The 16,692-nt window shown below is 38.7% G+C and overlaps 2 protein-coding genes across 2 annotated transcripts; one reads left to right on the plus strand and one right to left on the minus strand.

Moving 5' to 3' along the window:
* The first annotated feature begins 972 nt into the window (after positions 1-972).
* LOC121409552 lies at positions 973-6,844 on the plus strand. The gene is made up of 5 exons (XM_041601464.1): positions 973-1,131; positions 2,480-2,634; positions 3,219-3,336; positions 3,827-3,955; positions 5,532-6,844. The coding sequence occupies exons 1-5, from the start codon at positions 1,104-1,106 to the stop codon at positions 5,756-5,758; spliced, it is 657 nt and encodes a 218-aa protein (XP_041457398.1). The 5' UTR covers positions 973-1,103; the 3' UTR covers positions 5,759-6,844.
* A 2,501-nt stretch (positions 6,845-9,345) lies between these two features.
* On the minus strand, positions 9,346-11,432 carry LOC121408543. The gene has a single exon (XM_041600038.1). It carries the CDS (start codon positions 10,717-10,719, stop codon positions 9,361-9,363), a length of 1,359 nt encoding a protein of 452 aa, XP_041455972.1. The 5' UTR covers positions 10,720-11,432; the 3' UTR covers positions 9,346-9,360.
* Positions 11,433-16,692: the final 5,260 nt, after the last annotated feature.

Raw genomic sequence — 16,692 nt, forward strand, 5'->3', positions numbered from 1 at the left:
CGCGCGAGGTCAATTCGGGAAATTCCCAATAAAAAGGGGCGTTCCCCCTTTTTACAGTTCAGTCCATGACTATGGGCTAATATTCGACATATGGGACACGAGAAGATCAGAGAGGTGACTAATTTCACGATACCCTCTTCTATCAATAATCTGCTTTCAACCATGACTTCAAATTTGCACCCCCCCCCCTAAACACTGACATGCACTTTTAAACACAATGGTTTGAATAAAAATTATTTTTTTTTTTAAATCATAAAAAGTGGTTTACACTCTAAAAACATCGGGTAAAATGGTCCATGAGCGGGTACCGGTATGTGCAGCCAACGTTGGTCAGTTTTATTTACTGATGAAGGGGTCACGGAACGGTTTTCAAAGAGGGGGGGGGGTGATGACCATGGAAAAAAATCACAGTCCTATGCTGGTCATTTTTACGTTTTTTGTAAACGGTTTTGGTAAAGGGGGGGGGCTGAAGCCCCTCCCTAGCCCCCCCCCCCCCCGGCCCCCCTCCCCGCTTCCGCGCCCTTCTCAATTTTGACCAAATTGACCCTCGTACTGGTTAAAAAAATTACCCAATATTTTTTACAGTGTAGATCTAGTAGCACAGCTCCGTCCATGCAGGCCACGGAAAACTTCCTTTTATTTCCGTGATGCAGGCCCCGCACCCAGGCCCCAGCCTGTGCCCCAAGGGTCCAAGCAGCCAGGCAAGCTAGGCACGCACAGCTAGCTTAGTCTGCTATGCAGACTCTGAATGGCTCATGAGGTGGGATCTGCTTCTGGTTTGCGAAGCAAACCAGCCTGAAAGGGCGAGCGTAGTGAGCCAGCCTCAGTAGACCTAGTCTGCTATGCAGACTCGTTGAATCAGCTAAGGTACAAACACTGCAGATGTCGGTCTACATTTGTAGACTACAGCTAGCTAGCCCCAGCTAGCTAGCATGCTAGCAAGCCTCGCCTCTATCTTACGGGGCAGATTTGCGCATGCGCACGCATTAAGGTACAAAATGTGCAATATGCATATGTGACATGTGAAAGTGTGCCACGAAAAGTCGAAATTTATATTCACAATTTGACCATATAGAAACCGGTAGTGGTACACCGTTGATGCAATGTCGAGTTTCGTGTCAGGCAAGGGGGGTAAGTGAGTAGAGTAGGAATATGATGAAGAGAAATTGAATTGAGTCGTGAACTCGCATGGCGGTGGTGCGTTTTCGCACCCATCGTGCCCGCGGAGTAGATCGTAAGGTAACTTTCCCTGACTCTTCGCCTACTGCTCGGGCGTGTGGGCAGTGGAAAAAGCTCGATTTCGTCGGGTGGTGCGAAAGCGCACTAGCACTGCACATACGCCGAAGTCATTGAAATGTCAGTTTTTAGTTGACATCTACATGTAAGCTCACCTTTAGAATACACATGAGAAGAGGGTGGGCGCTAATGTAGTTTCGCCCTTGCTGACTTTTGAGCAAATACGGGCGAAGTTCGTGCAGGCTCCACTCGACTTCACGTATTAGCAGCTACCTTTGATAGTACCAGTACTGCTTCACAACGCTCCACCTTCGGGTAGGTGGAGCGTAGTATAGCGGTAGTGAAGTGGTGCCTGCATGACCTTCGCCCGAGGGAATTTCCCCCAGACATGCCAGATCAAAAGGCAGAAATTGTTCGCAAACAAATGTTTCAATTTCAATGAATGAAAGTTAATGAACTTTGGCCATGTTGGGGTTATTTGATTTTGAGGAATTGTCATCATATTTATAAGTTTATGGATCCAGTTCATGAAACTTGGAGTTGGACATAACGGCAAACCATGATGTATCCCTGAATATCTTGTGCAAGTTTCAGGTCACGTCACATGACCAAGGCAAAGTCAAAGCCGAGGTCACTTTAGTAGTAGTACTAGTAGTACAAGGGTCAACAAACTTGAGTAATGTTGGGGGTATTTGAGGAATTGTCATTCGCTGCTGCTCATGTCTTTATGCAAATTGCTATAAAAGGTAATACATTGAGGAGCAGCATATCAAAACGCATATTGTACACAGCACAGAAATTTGGTGAATGTGAATGCTGCTCGCTGGCACGCTGCACAGATCTAGATCGGTTGATCGTTAGGCTAGGGCCCCTCGCCGCACTGCTGCTATGCAGTTCACAGGTATTCGTTATTAATTCAATGTTCTGCTAGGCTTAATAAACCGTACAATTGCTCCAATTACTGTGGATAAATACTTCTAACTTTACAGGTAAGCTTTACACTTGTGACTTGGGCTTGACCCCGTTTTATTTCATGTACATGTTGATGTGGGTGCATGCATGTCGACATGTCAGAAACATTGAAAATCCTTGGTATGTCGACATCACTGTTGATGTGAGGCCTATCGACAACAGCACTAAATTTTACTTGATTAGGCTTACCCATTTGGTCATGCACAGCCATTAAGTCAAATTATAGTGATGTTTCCTTTAACTGTCTATATTTTGTTGTTTTTCTTTCCAGCTAGTGAGAGTGGTTCTTCCACCAGTCCATCATTGAGCTTTCAGGTGGTCATTAGTGGGATTAAGAAGATGTATCCCGCAGTGAGGAATATTTCCACAGCCGAGGTGGAGGAACTCTTGAGATCCGAAGAGGCTAAGTCAGGACTTGTAGTCGTGGTGAGTCCTTCCTCTTAGATCTAGACCATTACTCCATTTCTTCATCTAAAGATGTTCTTTTCTAGGAACCAAAATGTTGAAATGGTTTGTAAATCTGATTGATAATTGAGCAGATGTGAGCAGTGAGCTTGTAGTATAAATGAGACACCTCATATTTTCCGTAGTGATTTAACAAAGTGGGAATTTAGTAATGTCTATAACCAATGGCAGTTTTGGGCAAATTATAAATTTTAGATTTATAACAATAATAATGATCTACAAATAAACTTAATTATTATTGGGATACTCTATAATACATTTTCCATGTATTACTGTATGTGAGACCTACATGAAATTTTCTGTCTCTGATTTCTGTTGTTGTTTTTTTTTTTGACAGTCTGTAATACTCTCAAATTATCATGACTTGGTCAGTTTATGAACTTAAAAAATGGGGGTCGGATGTACAAAAAGGTTTAGATTATTTTTCAGATTTGCCCTATTGATAATTAATTTTGATGCAAGGACATTTCCAGTAATTTGTAAAGTCTATGTGTAACTTTACGAACAGCAACATGAAACAGCTCCCTGTTCATGAATTGTTACAGGATGCAAGACCTGAAGCAGAATACAATGTTAGTCACATCCCTTCAGCTGTGAGGATTGATCCAGGAAACCAGAACATGAATGATGTCAAGAAGATCATTCAAGATCAACTCATCAAAGGTGAGGCATTATGTCTGATTGAATTTATTTTGCATTCAATTACGCGATTCAAATTGATAAAGTGTGACAGATGAAATGCCTAAACACATTTTATACAGTATATATTGACACTTTTAAAAAAATAAAGATTTACTCTTATACCCCCTTCCATTAAAAAAAAATATTATTTGTAAATATAGGATGCACTCATTGTGAGCAGGCTGCTTGATATCAATACCAGCCTCAAAGTAAATAAGCATCATAGAAATGAGAAATAAATGTGAAGAAGAAAGGTCACATGTGTGTATTGCAAGTGTAGTAATGGAGTGGTTAATGCAATTTTGCATTACTGGTACATTCTTGAAAAAAAAGAAACTTGGTTAAGTTATAGTATAATGAATAAAATTAAAATATGTTATTTGCTTTCATTATTCCATTTATGATTGTAATGATTGTAATTGCTTGTAGTAAATAATTTTTTTTGTTACTTTTTCATTTTAAATTTTTCAAGATGATCCAGCTACATGTACTCTTGATAGCAAACCCATCCAAGTTGTCATGTACTGTTCTGTTGGCTATCGATCATCAGCATTGGCAAACAGACTGAGGCAAGCACTCAAAGCTGAGAAGGACAAGACAGGTAGTTTGATATACTACTAACCCATTCAAGGAAATATTGATATTTAATAGCTTCAAATTGGTACCATTAATTTGTATTTATTATTCCTGCATGAAAAAAAATCATTACGAATGTATCTAACATAGTTTTCTGCAACTTAAATACGAAAGCAAAGTCCTGGATATTTTATTGTTATAGATGTTACAAAACTTGTTTTTGTCTCACCTTCATAGCAGAGTGAGACTATAGGCGCCGCTTTTGCGACGGCGGCAGCGGCGTCAACATCAAATCTTAACCTGAGGTTAAGTTTTTGAAATGACATCATAACTTAGAAAGTATATGGACCTAGTTCATGAAACTTGGCCATAAGGTTAATCAAGTATTACTGAACATCCTATTAGAGTTTCATGTCACATGACCAAGGTCAAAGGTCATTTAGGGTCAATGAACTTAGACCATGTTGGGGGAATCAACATCAAAATCTTAACCTGAGGTTAAGTTTTTGAAATGTCATCATAACTTAGAAAATATATGGACCTAGTTCATTAGACTTGGACATAAGGTTAATCAAGTATCACCAAACATCCTGCATGAGTTTCACGTCACATGACCAAGGTCAAAGGTCATTTAGGGTCAATGAACTTTGGCCGATTTGGGGGTATCTGTTGAATTACAATCAAAACTTAAAAAGTTTTTGGATCTGATTCATGAAACTTGGACATAATAGTAATCAAGTATCACTGAACATCCTGTGCAAGTTTCAGGTCACATGATCAAGGTCAAAGGTCATTTAGGGTCAATGAACTTTGGCCGAATTGGGGGTATTTGTTGAATTACCATCATAACTTTAAAAGTATGTTGGTCTAGTTCATAAAACTTGGACATAAGAGTAATCAAGTATCACTGAACATCCTGTGCGCATTTTATGTCACATGACCAAGGTCAAAGGTCAATGAACTTTGGCCATAATGGGGGTATCTGTTGAATTACCATCATAACTTTGCAAGTTTATTGATCTGACTTTTGAAACTTGGACATAAGAGTAATCAAGTATCACTGAATATCCTGTGCAAGTTTCAGGTCACATGATCAAGGTCAAAGGTCATGTGAGGTCAATGAACTTTGACCACATTGGGGGTATTTGTTGAATTACCATCCTATCTCTGTAAAGTGTATTGGTCTAGTTCATAAAACGTGGAAATAAGAGTAACCAAGTATCACTGAACATCTTGTGCGAGTTATAGTAGTTTTCAAAGTCAGCACTGCTGCTATGTTGATTCGCGTGATGCAGGTGAGACGGCCAGAGGCATTCCACTTGTTATACTCAAATCATCCCTGGCCACTAGGCACAAATACAGCGCACATTCCAACCAACCATGTTCTTATGCCAGTAAAATGTTACAGAAACTGTGCAAGGATGTGAAGCCTCACGCCAAATGACAGTGAAGACAATGTCCTGTATCAAACAAAGTAGAATATGCTGAGACGATAAGCAACCTTGTTACAGATATATTACGCCCATGTAAATGCTCAATCCACCTTATACTAACAGTACCAGACACTCCTTTCTATCTTCCCTTATGTTTTCAATATGCAGATACTGCTACAAATCATCAAATTTCACAGCCAGCGGAACCCTGTAAAGAGAAATGTCCAAGGATCAGAGTCTTCAATATGGAGGGCTGTCTATTCAAGTGGGCCAATGAGGGCCGTCAGATGGTGGATGGGCGGGGCAACATAACAGAGTTCGTTCACCCCTACAGTATCATGTGGGGTCAGCTGATCAGTAAGGATATTAGGAGGTGGGAGGGGCCTCGTATGTAAATTGAGGTCAGTGTATTGTCATTGAATGGATTTTAAGTGGATGTGGCCTGACATGTGAACTCAGGTCAGAGTGTTTACTGGAATTTTGCAATTTTGTGTATGATTATTTTCAAACAACCTAAAAATGCTGCATAAGATTTTAAGAATGTAAGACATTTATTGATAATGCCTTCATGAATGCACCACAATCTCTTCTTTGATTTTGAACCAATTTAGGTGTCAAAATTAAGGAGAAAAGCCTACAGCTCTATATGATGATGGCAATGAGATATTGTTATTAGGATAGCTGTCAATTGCAATTTAACTTCAGCTACATAACAATATTAACTATACTGGGGGGAAAAAATTACAGAATCCCAGTTTTATTTTATTTTTTATGGGACGCTACATGTATTTATGGTCAAATTTGGATAATGTCATTTTTATTATCTGAAAAAATGTAGAGCATATATGTTGAAGCTTGCAAAATGTAATATGATATTCAGAACTGAAATAGAAGTGTTGAGGATTACTCCGGAATAATGTTATCAAAATGCTTGCATGCGCTATTGCAGGGTTGCACTAAACCTTTATATGAAAGGTACAGGTTTTGCAAAAGAATAACCAAATCAAGTTTCAGAGTGTAACCATTGATATCGTGCAGTCAGTCCGCATTGTATACATAATTTCACTTTATTAAAGCATACATCAACATCTGCATATTGGTAGAGCACTCATCATACAGAAAACTTTGAGATGGGGATTAGGGCCTCGAAAGAATGTTGGAAGCATCCGGGAATAGTTAATCAGGGATAGATACAGCTAACACAGCTTATTCTGGATTTCTACCTCTGAACATTGATATGACTGAACTGTCAAAGGTCATGAGAGGATCGGGTCAACTCTCTACCAACTGTAGAGGAGGAGCAACGGGAACGGCAGCCGAGCCGCCTAGTTGGTGTGTCTTTTGCAAGAATAATGTGGAAAGCAAGATGGTCTACACCAGCCACAAGTTGAAGTCCGAAGATGGCATCACTATGTTTCCGATCCTTCGAGCATACACCTGTCCACTCTATTTTTTTTGTATACAAAGATTAAACATAAGCTGGCATAACACTCTCTTAAGATCAGTTCGGCTTAGCGTGGCAAAATGCGTACCACTACAATTCTCCCCCTACTAAAACAATCTTTCTCCTAGAGATCATAAAAATAATAAAACTTGAAATAATATCCGATTACTGAATTTCTAACCATTAAATAAGCAACAATACTTTTGTTGCTTTGAATTGCTTTTATTCATCAACTTTTGCCACCAAGAGTCAAATTGATTTTGTTATTTAACAAAAGAATTTCAGTTTCATATTGTCAGCAATTGCTTTACATTGTAAACAATGTTTTGAAGAAATCATTTGTGGACAAACTTTATGATAAATAACTCATCCATCAGAGTAAAAATATCAAGTTCAAGTTTATTTCATTTCTCAACTCAGTGATACAACATAGGAATTAATTACACTACTTCCATTGCATTTATTGGAGCTGGAAATTCCTAGCCTTCCCATTTAATGGGAAAGAAAGTGTAGTCCTTTCATTTTCTCTGCTCCCACAAATAGAGGAGTAAAATCACTCACCAGGGAACACTAAGGTTACTCCAAATAACCTATATTAACATTCATGAAACATTTACAAATTTGCAAAAGAATTACACGTACACGTAAACCAGTCCATCACAAATCTTGTACCACAAACACGTGTAAATCATTCCATCTCAAATCATGTATGATCAAAGCCTTTTTATCAATTATCATAATCCTCAAGTGACAAGTGCACATCTTTTAAAGGTGAAAAAAAAGCAGAACATGAACAAGATTAACTCAATAGTCTTTCACTTCCTTTGTGAATTCCACCATTTTGTCTAATGTTTAAATTGCCTTCTTTTCCTTCCAGTCTACCAAGTCAACCTTTGTAGATGGTGAGGTGTTCTACAGTGTGGTCCTTGGGTACAAGTCTAAGACCACCTGAGATCATTGTAATACATTATCCACTCTGCATCCATAACATACCTGTACATACTGTTCCATGTGTGGGGATCATTCCATCAACCTATTATCCACACCTAAAACAACACACGTAAGAACGTGGCCGGCGCATTGCACAAGCCAAATCCCATACGGACGAAATCGTACAATCCATGTTTTGTGATGAAGGCTGTAATGTTTTGTCTCGATCTGATTCAGTTACCTTGATTTGCCAATAGGCTACGTTGGCATCAAGTTTGGAATACCACTTGTTGCCCGCTAAAGCATCAAGACATTCTTCAATACATGGTAATGGATTGACATCTTTCTTGGTGACATTGTTTAACTTGTGCTAATCAATGCACCATTGGACTCCTCTGTCTTTTTTTCTCACTAACACAGGAGACGATGCCAATTCAGACATAGACGGCAGGATAACTCCGGCGGCAAGCATCTTGTGGAGATGTGCCCGCTCTTCCTGAATGAAGTTCAGGAGGGTCCACCTCATCTTTTGTTTTATGGGTCTTGCATTGCCTGTGTCTATGCTATGAGTTACCTTGTCAAAACCACCGAGGTCAAGCTCATCTTTTGGCGAAAAATGATTGATATTTAAGTAGCAGCCCTCTCAACTCCTGTTCCTCTGGGTCAGCCCTTCAATAGAAGGGCTCCAAATAACTGGAAGGTGAGAAGGTAGGTTCAAGTCAGGAGTTTTCGCAGTGTCTTCAATAAATAAATGTGCAATATTTTAAGGAGTGATAGGGGAGTCTACATTTTCAATTACTGTTTACAGTTGGCCAGATTATTGTTAGCAAATGCACTACTTTACCTTTTTGAGGTATGCCTTTGTCCAACTGCTGCTCACCAAGACGTTGCTCCATACGTCACAGGAATTGAGATGGCTTCCTGTCGCCCAGTTCCTCCTTTGTAAGAAGTATCTGGACCCTACGTACCTACGTTGCTCAGACGCACCAGTGCACAAAATTAACTTCTCTTTTAGCATCCATATTGGTCCCTCTCATGTCTGTTTTTTAATGAATCAAGTGTAAGGAGCCAGACTGTCTTTCCTACATTACACATTGCCAATGTTGGCAATTAAGTGTCATTGGCAATATAAGAGTAGACACAATGTGAACTCATGTTTAATTTTTCTCCAATATCTAAATACAAAGAGTATTCAGTAAACATTGCAATTTTATTTACAACTGCAGAAAACCCCTGATCTTGTGACATTCAATCCATGCCAACATAGTGGTCAGCAGAAGTTAACTCTTTCGAGTAAAAAGTGATTCTTTCACCACAGTTGTAATTTACCAAGTACATTAATCAAGGACAAATGCATGATGTTGTCCATTGAAATGAGTTTGCACACCATTTTTGTTAGTTCCTATGGGAGGGTGGTTCTTAAAAAGCAATGTTGGGTTTTGTTGAATAAAAAGTGTTATTAGTTTCCTGGAATGAATTCAATCAGATGGTTGTGGAAACTTTCCAGGAATGTTGATCCTCGGGCACATCTGTAAGTTAGAAGTACAATGTTGCCCTTCTTCCCGGTGCCATTCTGGATGTACAACTGCACAACGGGAGGGTTTGGATGCAGGCCATATGTTTTTAGTCTGACGCATTATTCAAAACGGCTAAAAGGCATAAATGATTTGTGTTAAACATACCTTCTTCTGACTTCTGACTGAACAGAGATATTCGCCGCTTGCTTCCTCCAGAACTGGGCAGCATAGGAGACATGCAAGTACTCGCATCAGCTAACATGATCGGCTGAGGGTCTTTGACTTCATGTTCCGTGCTCGTACTTGCCTTCTTGCTGCGTAGGAACGCAACTGTCATTTTGGTAGAATGCACTGTTTTGGTATCAGAACTTCTGCATGATGCCACTATTAGAGTCAATGTTGTTGGTGTTGATTCTGCTGGAGGAAGGGACTTCTTGACGAACCAGTCATCAGGGAATGACTGAACAGCTTGGTGTAGTCTGGGGACAGCATTTGGGATAAGACGTGGCGGAAGCTTTCTATAACCGTACTTATATTGCATGACTTGCGACTGGTCATACTGTTCCCTCTCAAAGTGCCCACTGCAGACATGTACATGGACCCTTTTGTTCGCATGGAATCCTTTCAGCCTCAGCTGGATAAAATTGACCCATACTCGTTTGATGGATCCCTGTTTTGGCATTTCATGGATAGCAAAGCCATCGTACATAGTGTTACTGCATCCATAAAGCACACATCTATTTCCTCCTACATGCTTCACCTTCTTGCTGGGTACATCTTCTGACCCTCCAGTATCGTCTGCTCCTTTGTCCTTGACGAACCAGTCATCAGGGAATGACTGAACAGCTTGGTGTAGTCTGGGGACAGCATTTGGGATAAGACGTGGCGGAAGCTTTCTATAACCGTACTTATATTGCATGACTTGCGACTGGTCATACTGTTCCCTCTCAAAGTGCCCACTGCAGACATGTACATGGACCCTTTTGTTTGCATGGAATCCTTTCAGCCTCAGCTGGATAAAATTGACCCATACTCGTTTGATGGATCCCTGTTTTGGCATTTCATGGATAGCAAAGCCATCGTACATAGTGTTACTGCATCCATAAAGCACACATCTATTTCCTCCTACATGCTTCACCTTCTTGCTGGGTACATCTTCTGACCCTCCAGTATCGTCTGCTCCTTTGTCCTTGACGAACCAGTCATCAGGGAATGACTGAACAGCTTGGTGTAGTCTGGGGACAGCATTTGGGATAAGACGTGGCGGAAGCTTTCTATAACCGTACTTATATTGCATGACTTGCGACTGGTCATACTGTTCCCTCTCAAAGTGCCCACTGCAGACATGTACATGGACCCTTTTGTTCGCATGGAATCCTTTCAGCCTCAGCTGGATAAAATTGACCCATACTCGTCTGATGGATCCCTGTTTTGGCATTTCATGGATAGCAAAGCCATCGTACATAGTGTTACTGCATCCATAAAGCACACATCTATTTCCTCCTACATGCTTCACCTTCTTGCTGGGTACATCTTCTGACCCTCCAGTATCGTCTGCTCCTTTGTCCTGCTTTGATATGATGATGATATTGATAGCTGTGGTCTATGAGAAAAAAAACATGGATTTTACTCTAAAAAAACTGGGGGGGCGCTATTTCAGCCCCCTAGAAATTTTTTGGCAATAAATCCACCATACAAAACTTTTGACTGCGTCGCTCATTGTCTTTATGCTTTCAAGTCGAGTGCAACTTATGAGACGAAAACTGCAATTCCCTGGTATGCAGTTCCAAAATTATCCAACATTTGGTAAGTGCATGCAGGCAAAAAATTCCTTAAAAACATGAATTAAATCAAATGTAATAGGTGGTTATAGCCAAAATCATCTTGTTTATGGTCAAAATAAAATCCCTGACAATGTCCATAAAAAAGTGAAAAAAATAAAAAACAAATACATAAGAAATTCAGAAAGCAAGAAAATACGTGTGTAAAGCAAAAATGCACTTTAAATTAAAGGCATAAATTAGAATTGGCATAATTAGCAATGAGATTTTTCACAGAATGTGACCTTACAGTATTGTAAATTATGCCATGATTAATACGAGGGCAAATTTTTGTTGCAATCGCGCAATTGACAGCCGAGATCACAAAAGGGGGCTGAATCAGCACCCCCCCCTTCGTATGCATTAAAAAAACTTGGTCTATTTAGGGTTAAGGGGGGACTCTTGTACCTGCAAAAAGTCAGCATTTGCGTATGCTTTACGTATTTCCCTAAGAATTATCTTTGTCACTCTCAAGGGGGAGCACAGGCCAGATGTGCCTGTACCTGGATCTGCCATTGTGTGTTTAGGGGTATTTATTCATATGGATATGAATGTGGTTCCTTACTTCACCTACATGACTTTGTACTGTAACTCTTTCTAGAACATTGCCAGCAAATAATTCCTATTAAGAGCCCATTTTTTTTTTTTTCCAATCATATAATGGCCCATAAAGTTGTGAAGTCCAATGCTGTCGATGATGGTGTGTCTCACGTCCTTGGTAGCAGTAGCTCTCATCATATTTTTGAATTATTATTATGAAATGTGATTAAAAATGAGAAAAGTGGTTCTGTTTGGCTCGCTCTCTAAGATCGAATTGATGTGTGTTTTTTGTGGGGAAGGGGATACCCCGCCCTCTCTGGCTATGTAATGATGCAATCTATCCGCATATTACGGTTCAAGTCTCAAAAACACGTTGATCTGTCATCGTCTGTGGGATTACCCAGTGAGGTGAGGGACTGAGTTCATGAGGCCTTTTATCTTTTAATGGAACAATGAGTAGGCCCAGATACAGAATACTAACCCTCATCCTATTTGGACGAGCCCCATCCTCAGTGTGTAAAGCATTTGTCGTTGCTCGTCCCTGACACTGCTTCCTCCAATATATGGAAATACAACTCAATGATATCAAGAATCAAAGACAAAATATTCATCGGAATGATCGAACTAAAGACCTTAGCTTAGCCAGGCCTAACACGTTAACATAGCAAGCAAGGAGCAGCAAGGTACAACGTCTTCGCTTCCAGCGGCCCGCCCTTTCCCCGATTCATAGTCGGTGCTACCCGGCCACTCCTGATACAGCAGCCAGAAGCAGAGAGGTCAGAGCAAGGCAATGCCACTGATTTTGATTTGTTTCAGGCCAAAGTCACCATTAATTTCATGATTTTATAATTCATGTCAAAGTGAATTGTTAAATTACTTACTTATGCTACGAAATTTTGTTATATATTAATAAATAAACTAGAACTACACAATGCAAAATTTTACTCGTGAATTGCAACTGAATAAATCTCTCCTACACAATAGATGCCTTCATCCTCAAGCTCTCTGCATTTGGCTTCTGCCCGATATGACGAAGTCCATTTTTCTACTACTTTGGGTAGCAGCTCATTTCTAAGGCACTGCGGCATTGCTGGTCCTTGGTCAGTCATAGTGGTGCTGAAGAAACATGTCAATGAATTTTAGACTTCTTTTTCGGTATTACTACTGTCATCCAGGGCACTGGCCAGCTCTTTAATCCTCTCAAAGGCTGCCATCATACTATCAGTGTCACTCTTGGCCATTTGTGTAAGCCCAACGGTTCGAGAGGTCCCGTCCGGTAAGATTACCTGAAAATCCTGATATTTCTTGTGATGTTTAGTCGTTCCATCTCCATGGAGGCAGTTGCCAAGGGCTTGATCTGGTTCATTCTTGGTCAATGCTGTTGCAACTTCAATATCTGCGAGAGAGCGTGATTCAACCGCTATTTGTGAAACAGTTGCAATGCCTGGGAGGGGATGTACCTCCCATTTACCAATTTTCTTTAGCACAGTCCTTATTACCTTTGAAACCTTTGCCATAGAATCATTGTATGACAGCAGTTCCATTATTGTTTGCCGTACTTCATCTGTTTATTTTCCATCTCGGAAAGTGCATATATCATCATCTTCTAATAGGGAGATATGATATGTCAGTTCTTTGTTTTTCTGTGCAAGCACGTTGATTTGCTTTTCGAGATACCGAATTCCTTGGTAAGTGCATGCAGACTAAAAATTCCTCAAAAACATGATTTTGTGTACAAATCAAATGCAATATCAGTGTTTATAGCCAAAATTCATAAATGTATTATTATTTTTCTATCTTTATTTTTCCTTTTATTGCAACTTATTTAATCTTGTTAATGGTCAAAATAAAATTCCTGACAATTTCCATGAAAAAAAAATTAAAAAATAAATACAAAACTTGACCAGAAATTATTGCTAAATGACTTAGTGTTACTGGTGTGTAATGCATTCATATTTCCTCGTAGAATATTGTCATAGACCCTACTTAGCTTAGGCCGTAAGTAAAAAAAAAATTAGACCCCAAAAATGGAGTTTGCCAGTCTATTTGCATGCTTGAGCCCTGAGGATGAAATCGTTATGCTTTTCAAGAGGAAACCTTTTATAGCATTCCAGAATATCGATTTGAAGAGCCTAGTTCCAAAAGGCGCTAAATCCACTTCGGGTCATTTTTTAATTATTTTCCAGGAATGTTGATCCTCAGGCACATCTGTAAGTTAAAAGTACAATGTTGCCCTTCTTCCTGGTGCCATTCTGGATGTACAACTGCTCACCGTGAGGGTCTTGGATGCAGGCCACATGTTTACGTTGTTTTTCCCAGATGATGGCCATGGCATCTACCTCCAGTCCAGGAACACCTATGGTGTCTGTGGCATCCTTGAAACAATCGAGGAGTCGCTCGATGGGTGGAACCAATCAATAGCAGTGATGATTAGTTCACATCTGGCTAATTTTTCTTTCTTAACAAGCTTTCAACAGGTTGCGTTTTCCTTGTTTTGAGGATTCTCTTTGTGCAAACCTTCCCCCCTGTCTCCTTCCAGGTCACGTTGAGTTTTGTTAACTTTTGCAAAACCTTTCCTCACCAAATCAGCATATATTTTTAAAGAATTTTTTAAAAAGATGTTATTTACTATATTTTTATAATTTTGTTTATTTATTTTTATTATAATTTTTTTTTTGTTTTGGGGGGGGTACCTTATGAGACCCTGGACCTAACTGCAGATTTGCTCTATTATTCCTTACATGTACTCTGCAAACTGACTGCATGCTATCACATTCATTATCAGATATCAACATTTCACGAGTATTTCTTTAATAGCTCCCAAGTAAAGTATATACTTCCATGTCTGTACCGAGTGTCAATATGAACGAAGGAATTCACGCACTGGAGTAACGAGTCAAAAATTTCGAGGGGGGGGGGGCAGACATGGTGTAGGGTAGGTAACAAAATATTACTGAAAAGATATTTTTCATGTTACATTTAACATAGTAATACTAATTCAAACATTCACCCTTTTCCCTATAATTTTCTTTCTAATTCTACTTTTGAGTGCGTACAGGTAATGATTATGTTTAATCATGTTATTGACAGGGACCATTATATTCATAGTTTGTACGTGCATTAGTTTTGTTGTAGCACCTGTAAATTTATATAAACTATTTTTATTATTATCATTATTAGTATTATCATAATTTTTATTGTTACTTTTATTGTTATTAATCTTATTATTATTTTCATTATTATCATCATTATCATTGAAGGTAAATATTTTTTTTTCTTTTTTGATCACCCTATCATTTATGTTCCTGTTGCAAGAAAATAATGTGACTGAATGCTGCATGGGGTTGATAATGTTGTAGGGAGTTGCATGGACCTTCTTTCTTTTCCTTTCTCTTTTTTAATTTCCTTTTTCCGTCTTCTACTCATTCCTCCTTCTGATTAATTATGTGAATAGAAATAAGGCTTTATACTCACAATGCTGTGTACACAAATCCTCTTGTGTGGCCTTTCGCGTGCATCTGTTGTCCTTCTTGGTCCATTCGGAACAACGCTTCCCGTCTCTGGGATGAGGAGTTAGGTTTATTCTGCGTCTCATCAGGCGTCTAATCCTACAAATTAAGAGAAAGTAAATAATGATAATGAATTAATATTGTAGAATATATTGTTAATGTCTCGTCTTTCCCACTGTCGTATGATCCTTTAAGAAAGCCATGATTGGCCCTTCGTAACTGATCGCGTTTTTTTCAGCTATTCAAACATTTTCTATACGATAAAATAAGATTATCGCGACTGATCTTATGAACTGATAGTGATACGATCTGATAATATGAGCTGATACGATCTGATATGACTTGATACGATTAAAAAGACGGTTAAGTTGCACACTACTTTTTAACTAAAACTTATTTTAGATTTTTCTTGTGAAATCAATAGAAATTTATGTTGCAATGAATTTCCATGCAACTCTTGATTCGTTCCTATTTTGATTCATTGATGGTAGTCATATCGTACTTTGGTACAGAACTATTTTTTTTTACATCACGGCAAGGAATCCGAGCAGGGAATACCTATCTCCTGATTATCCAAGCGTAAACACTTACCGCTTAAAATTATTTCAAATAATTTGGGAGAAGAAATTATTTTAGGGTTTTAACTTTTTGTCCAAGACGATATTTCGATTTGTATTGTCAATTGAAAAGCCCGGATTGAAAAGTGAGTTTTTCCCCGTCTTACTGTATAGATTTTCATAGCTCTATAAGCTAAATCAAAGAAAAGTTGAAATTACCATTATATGAAAAAAAACAAAGAAAAATCACTTCTTTTTCAAAATGGGTTATCCATTTCAGTATGTTTGCAAAGGGGTTAGATCCACAAATGTTATTTCTGGGGGAAAATACAAAACGACAGGCAGACTTCCTTTATACCCCATCTTATGTTCACATGGTAGGGTATATCATGACAATTTGCATAAGAATATTGCAATATGGGAGAATGGTCTAAGATGGATCTAACCCCTTTTGCAAGCGAACTCTTTTGAAGAGCTCATTTGCAAATCCATTTTTCATAAATTTTTTTCTATTCATTGTATAGATTTTTAGTCGCTCTGATGATAAAAAAGAAAGCTGAAATTCCCATTAAAACGTGGATAAAAAAGGCAAAGAAAAATGACCTTTTGAATAAAAAAAATAATAATGATTGAATCCTTTTCAGTTTGTTTGCAAAAGGGGCTAGATCCACAATTTTATCTTTTTAAATAAAATATCTAAAAAATATCTCTGCATTAATTTTACTTGCGTTGCAATGAAAGTCATCGGAGAAGCAAGTTGTCGAGTATGAGGAGGATACATATCTTACTACACAGATAATGCGAGTGCCGAGAGCGAGCTGAAATTTTTTTATATTCTGACGTAAATGCTTGATATTCTATAAGCATTTTTGATACCAATGATTAAGATGGGTATCTAAAAGAACAATAGATGCGAGCGCGAAACGCGAGCTGAAAAAAAATTACAATTAATGGACGTTTTTAATAAAGAACAAATTATATATCCAACAAAAGATTATTGCAAATCGAAGCG

The sequence above is a fragment of the Lytechinus variegatus genome, chromosome 2 (genome assembly GCF_018143015.1).
Source record: "Lytechinus variegatus isolate NC3 chromosome 2, Lvar_3.0, whole genome shotgun sequence".
Classification (NCBI taxonomy): Eukaryota; Metazoa; Echinodermata; class Echinoidea; order Temnopleuroida; family Toxopneustidae; genus Lytechinus; species Lytechinus variegatus.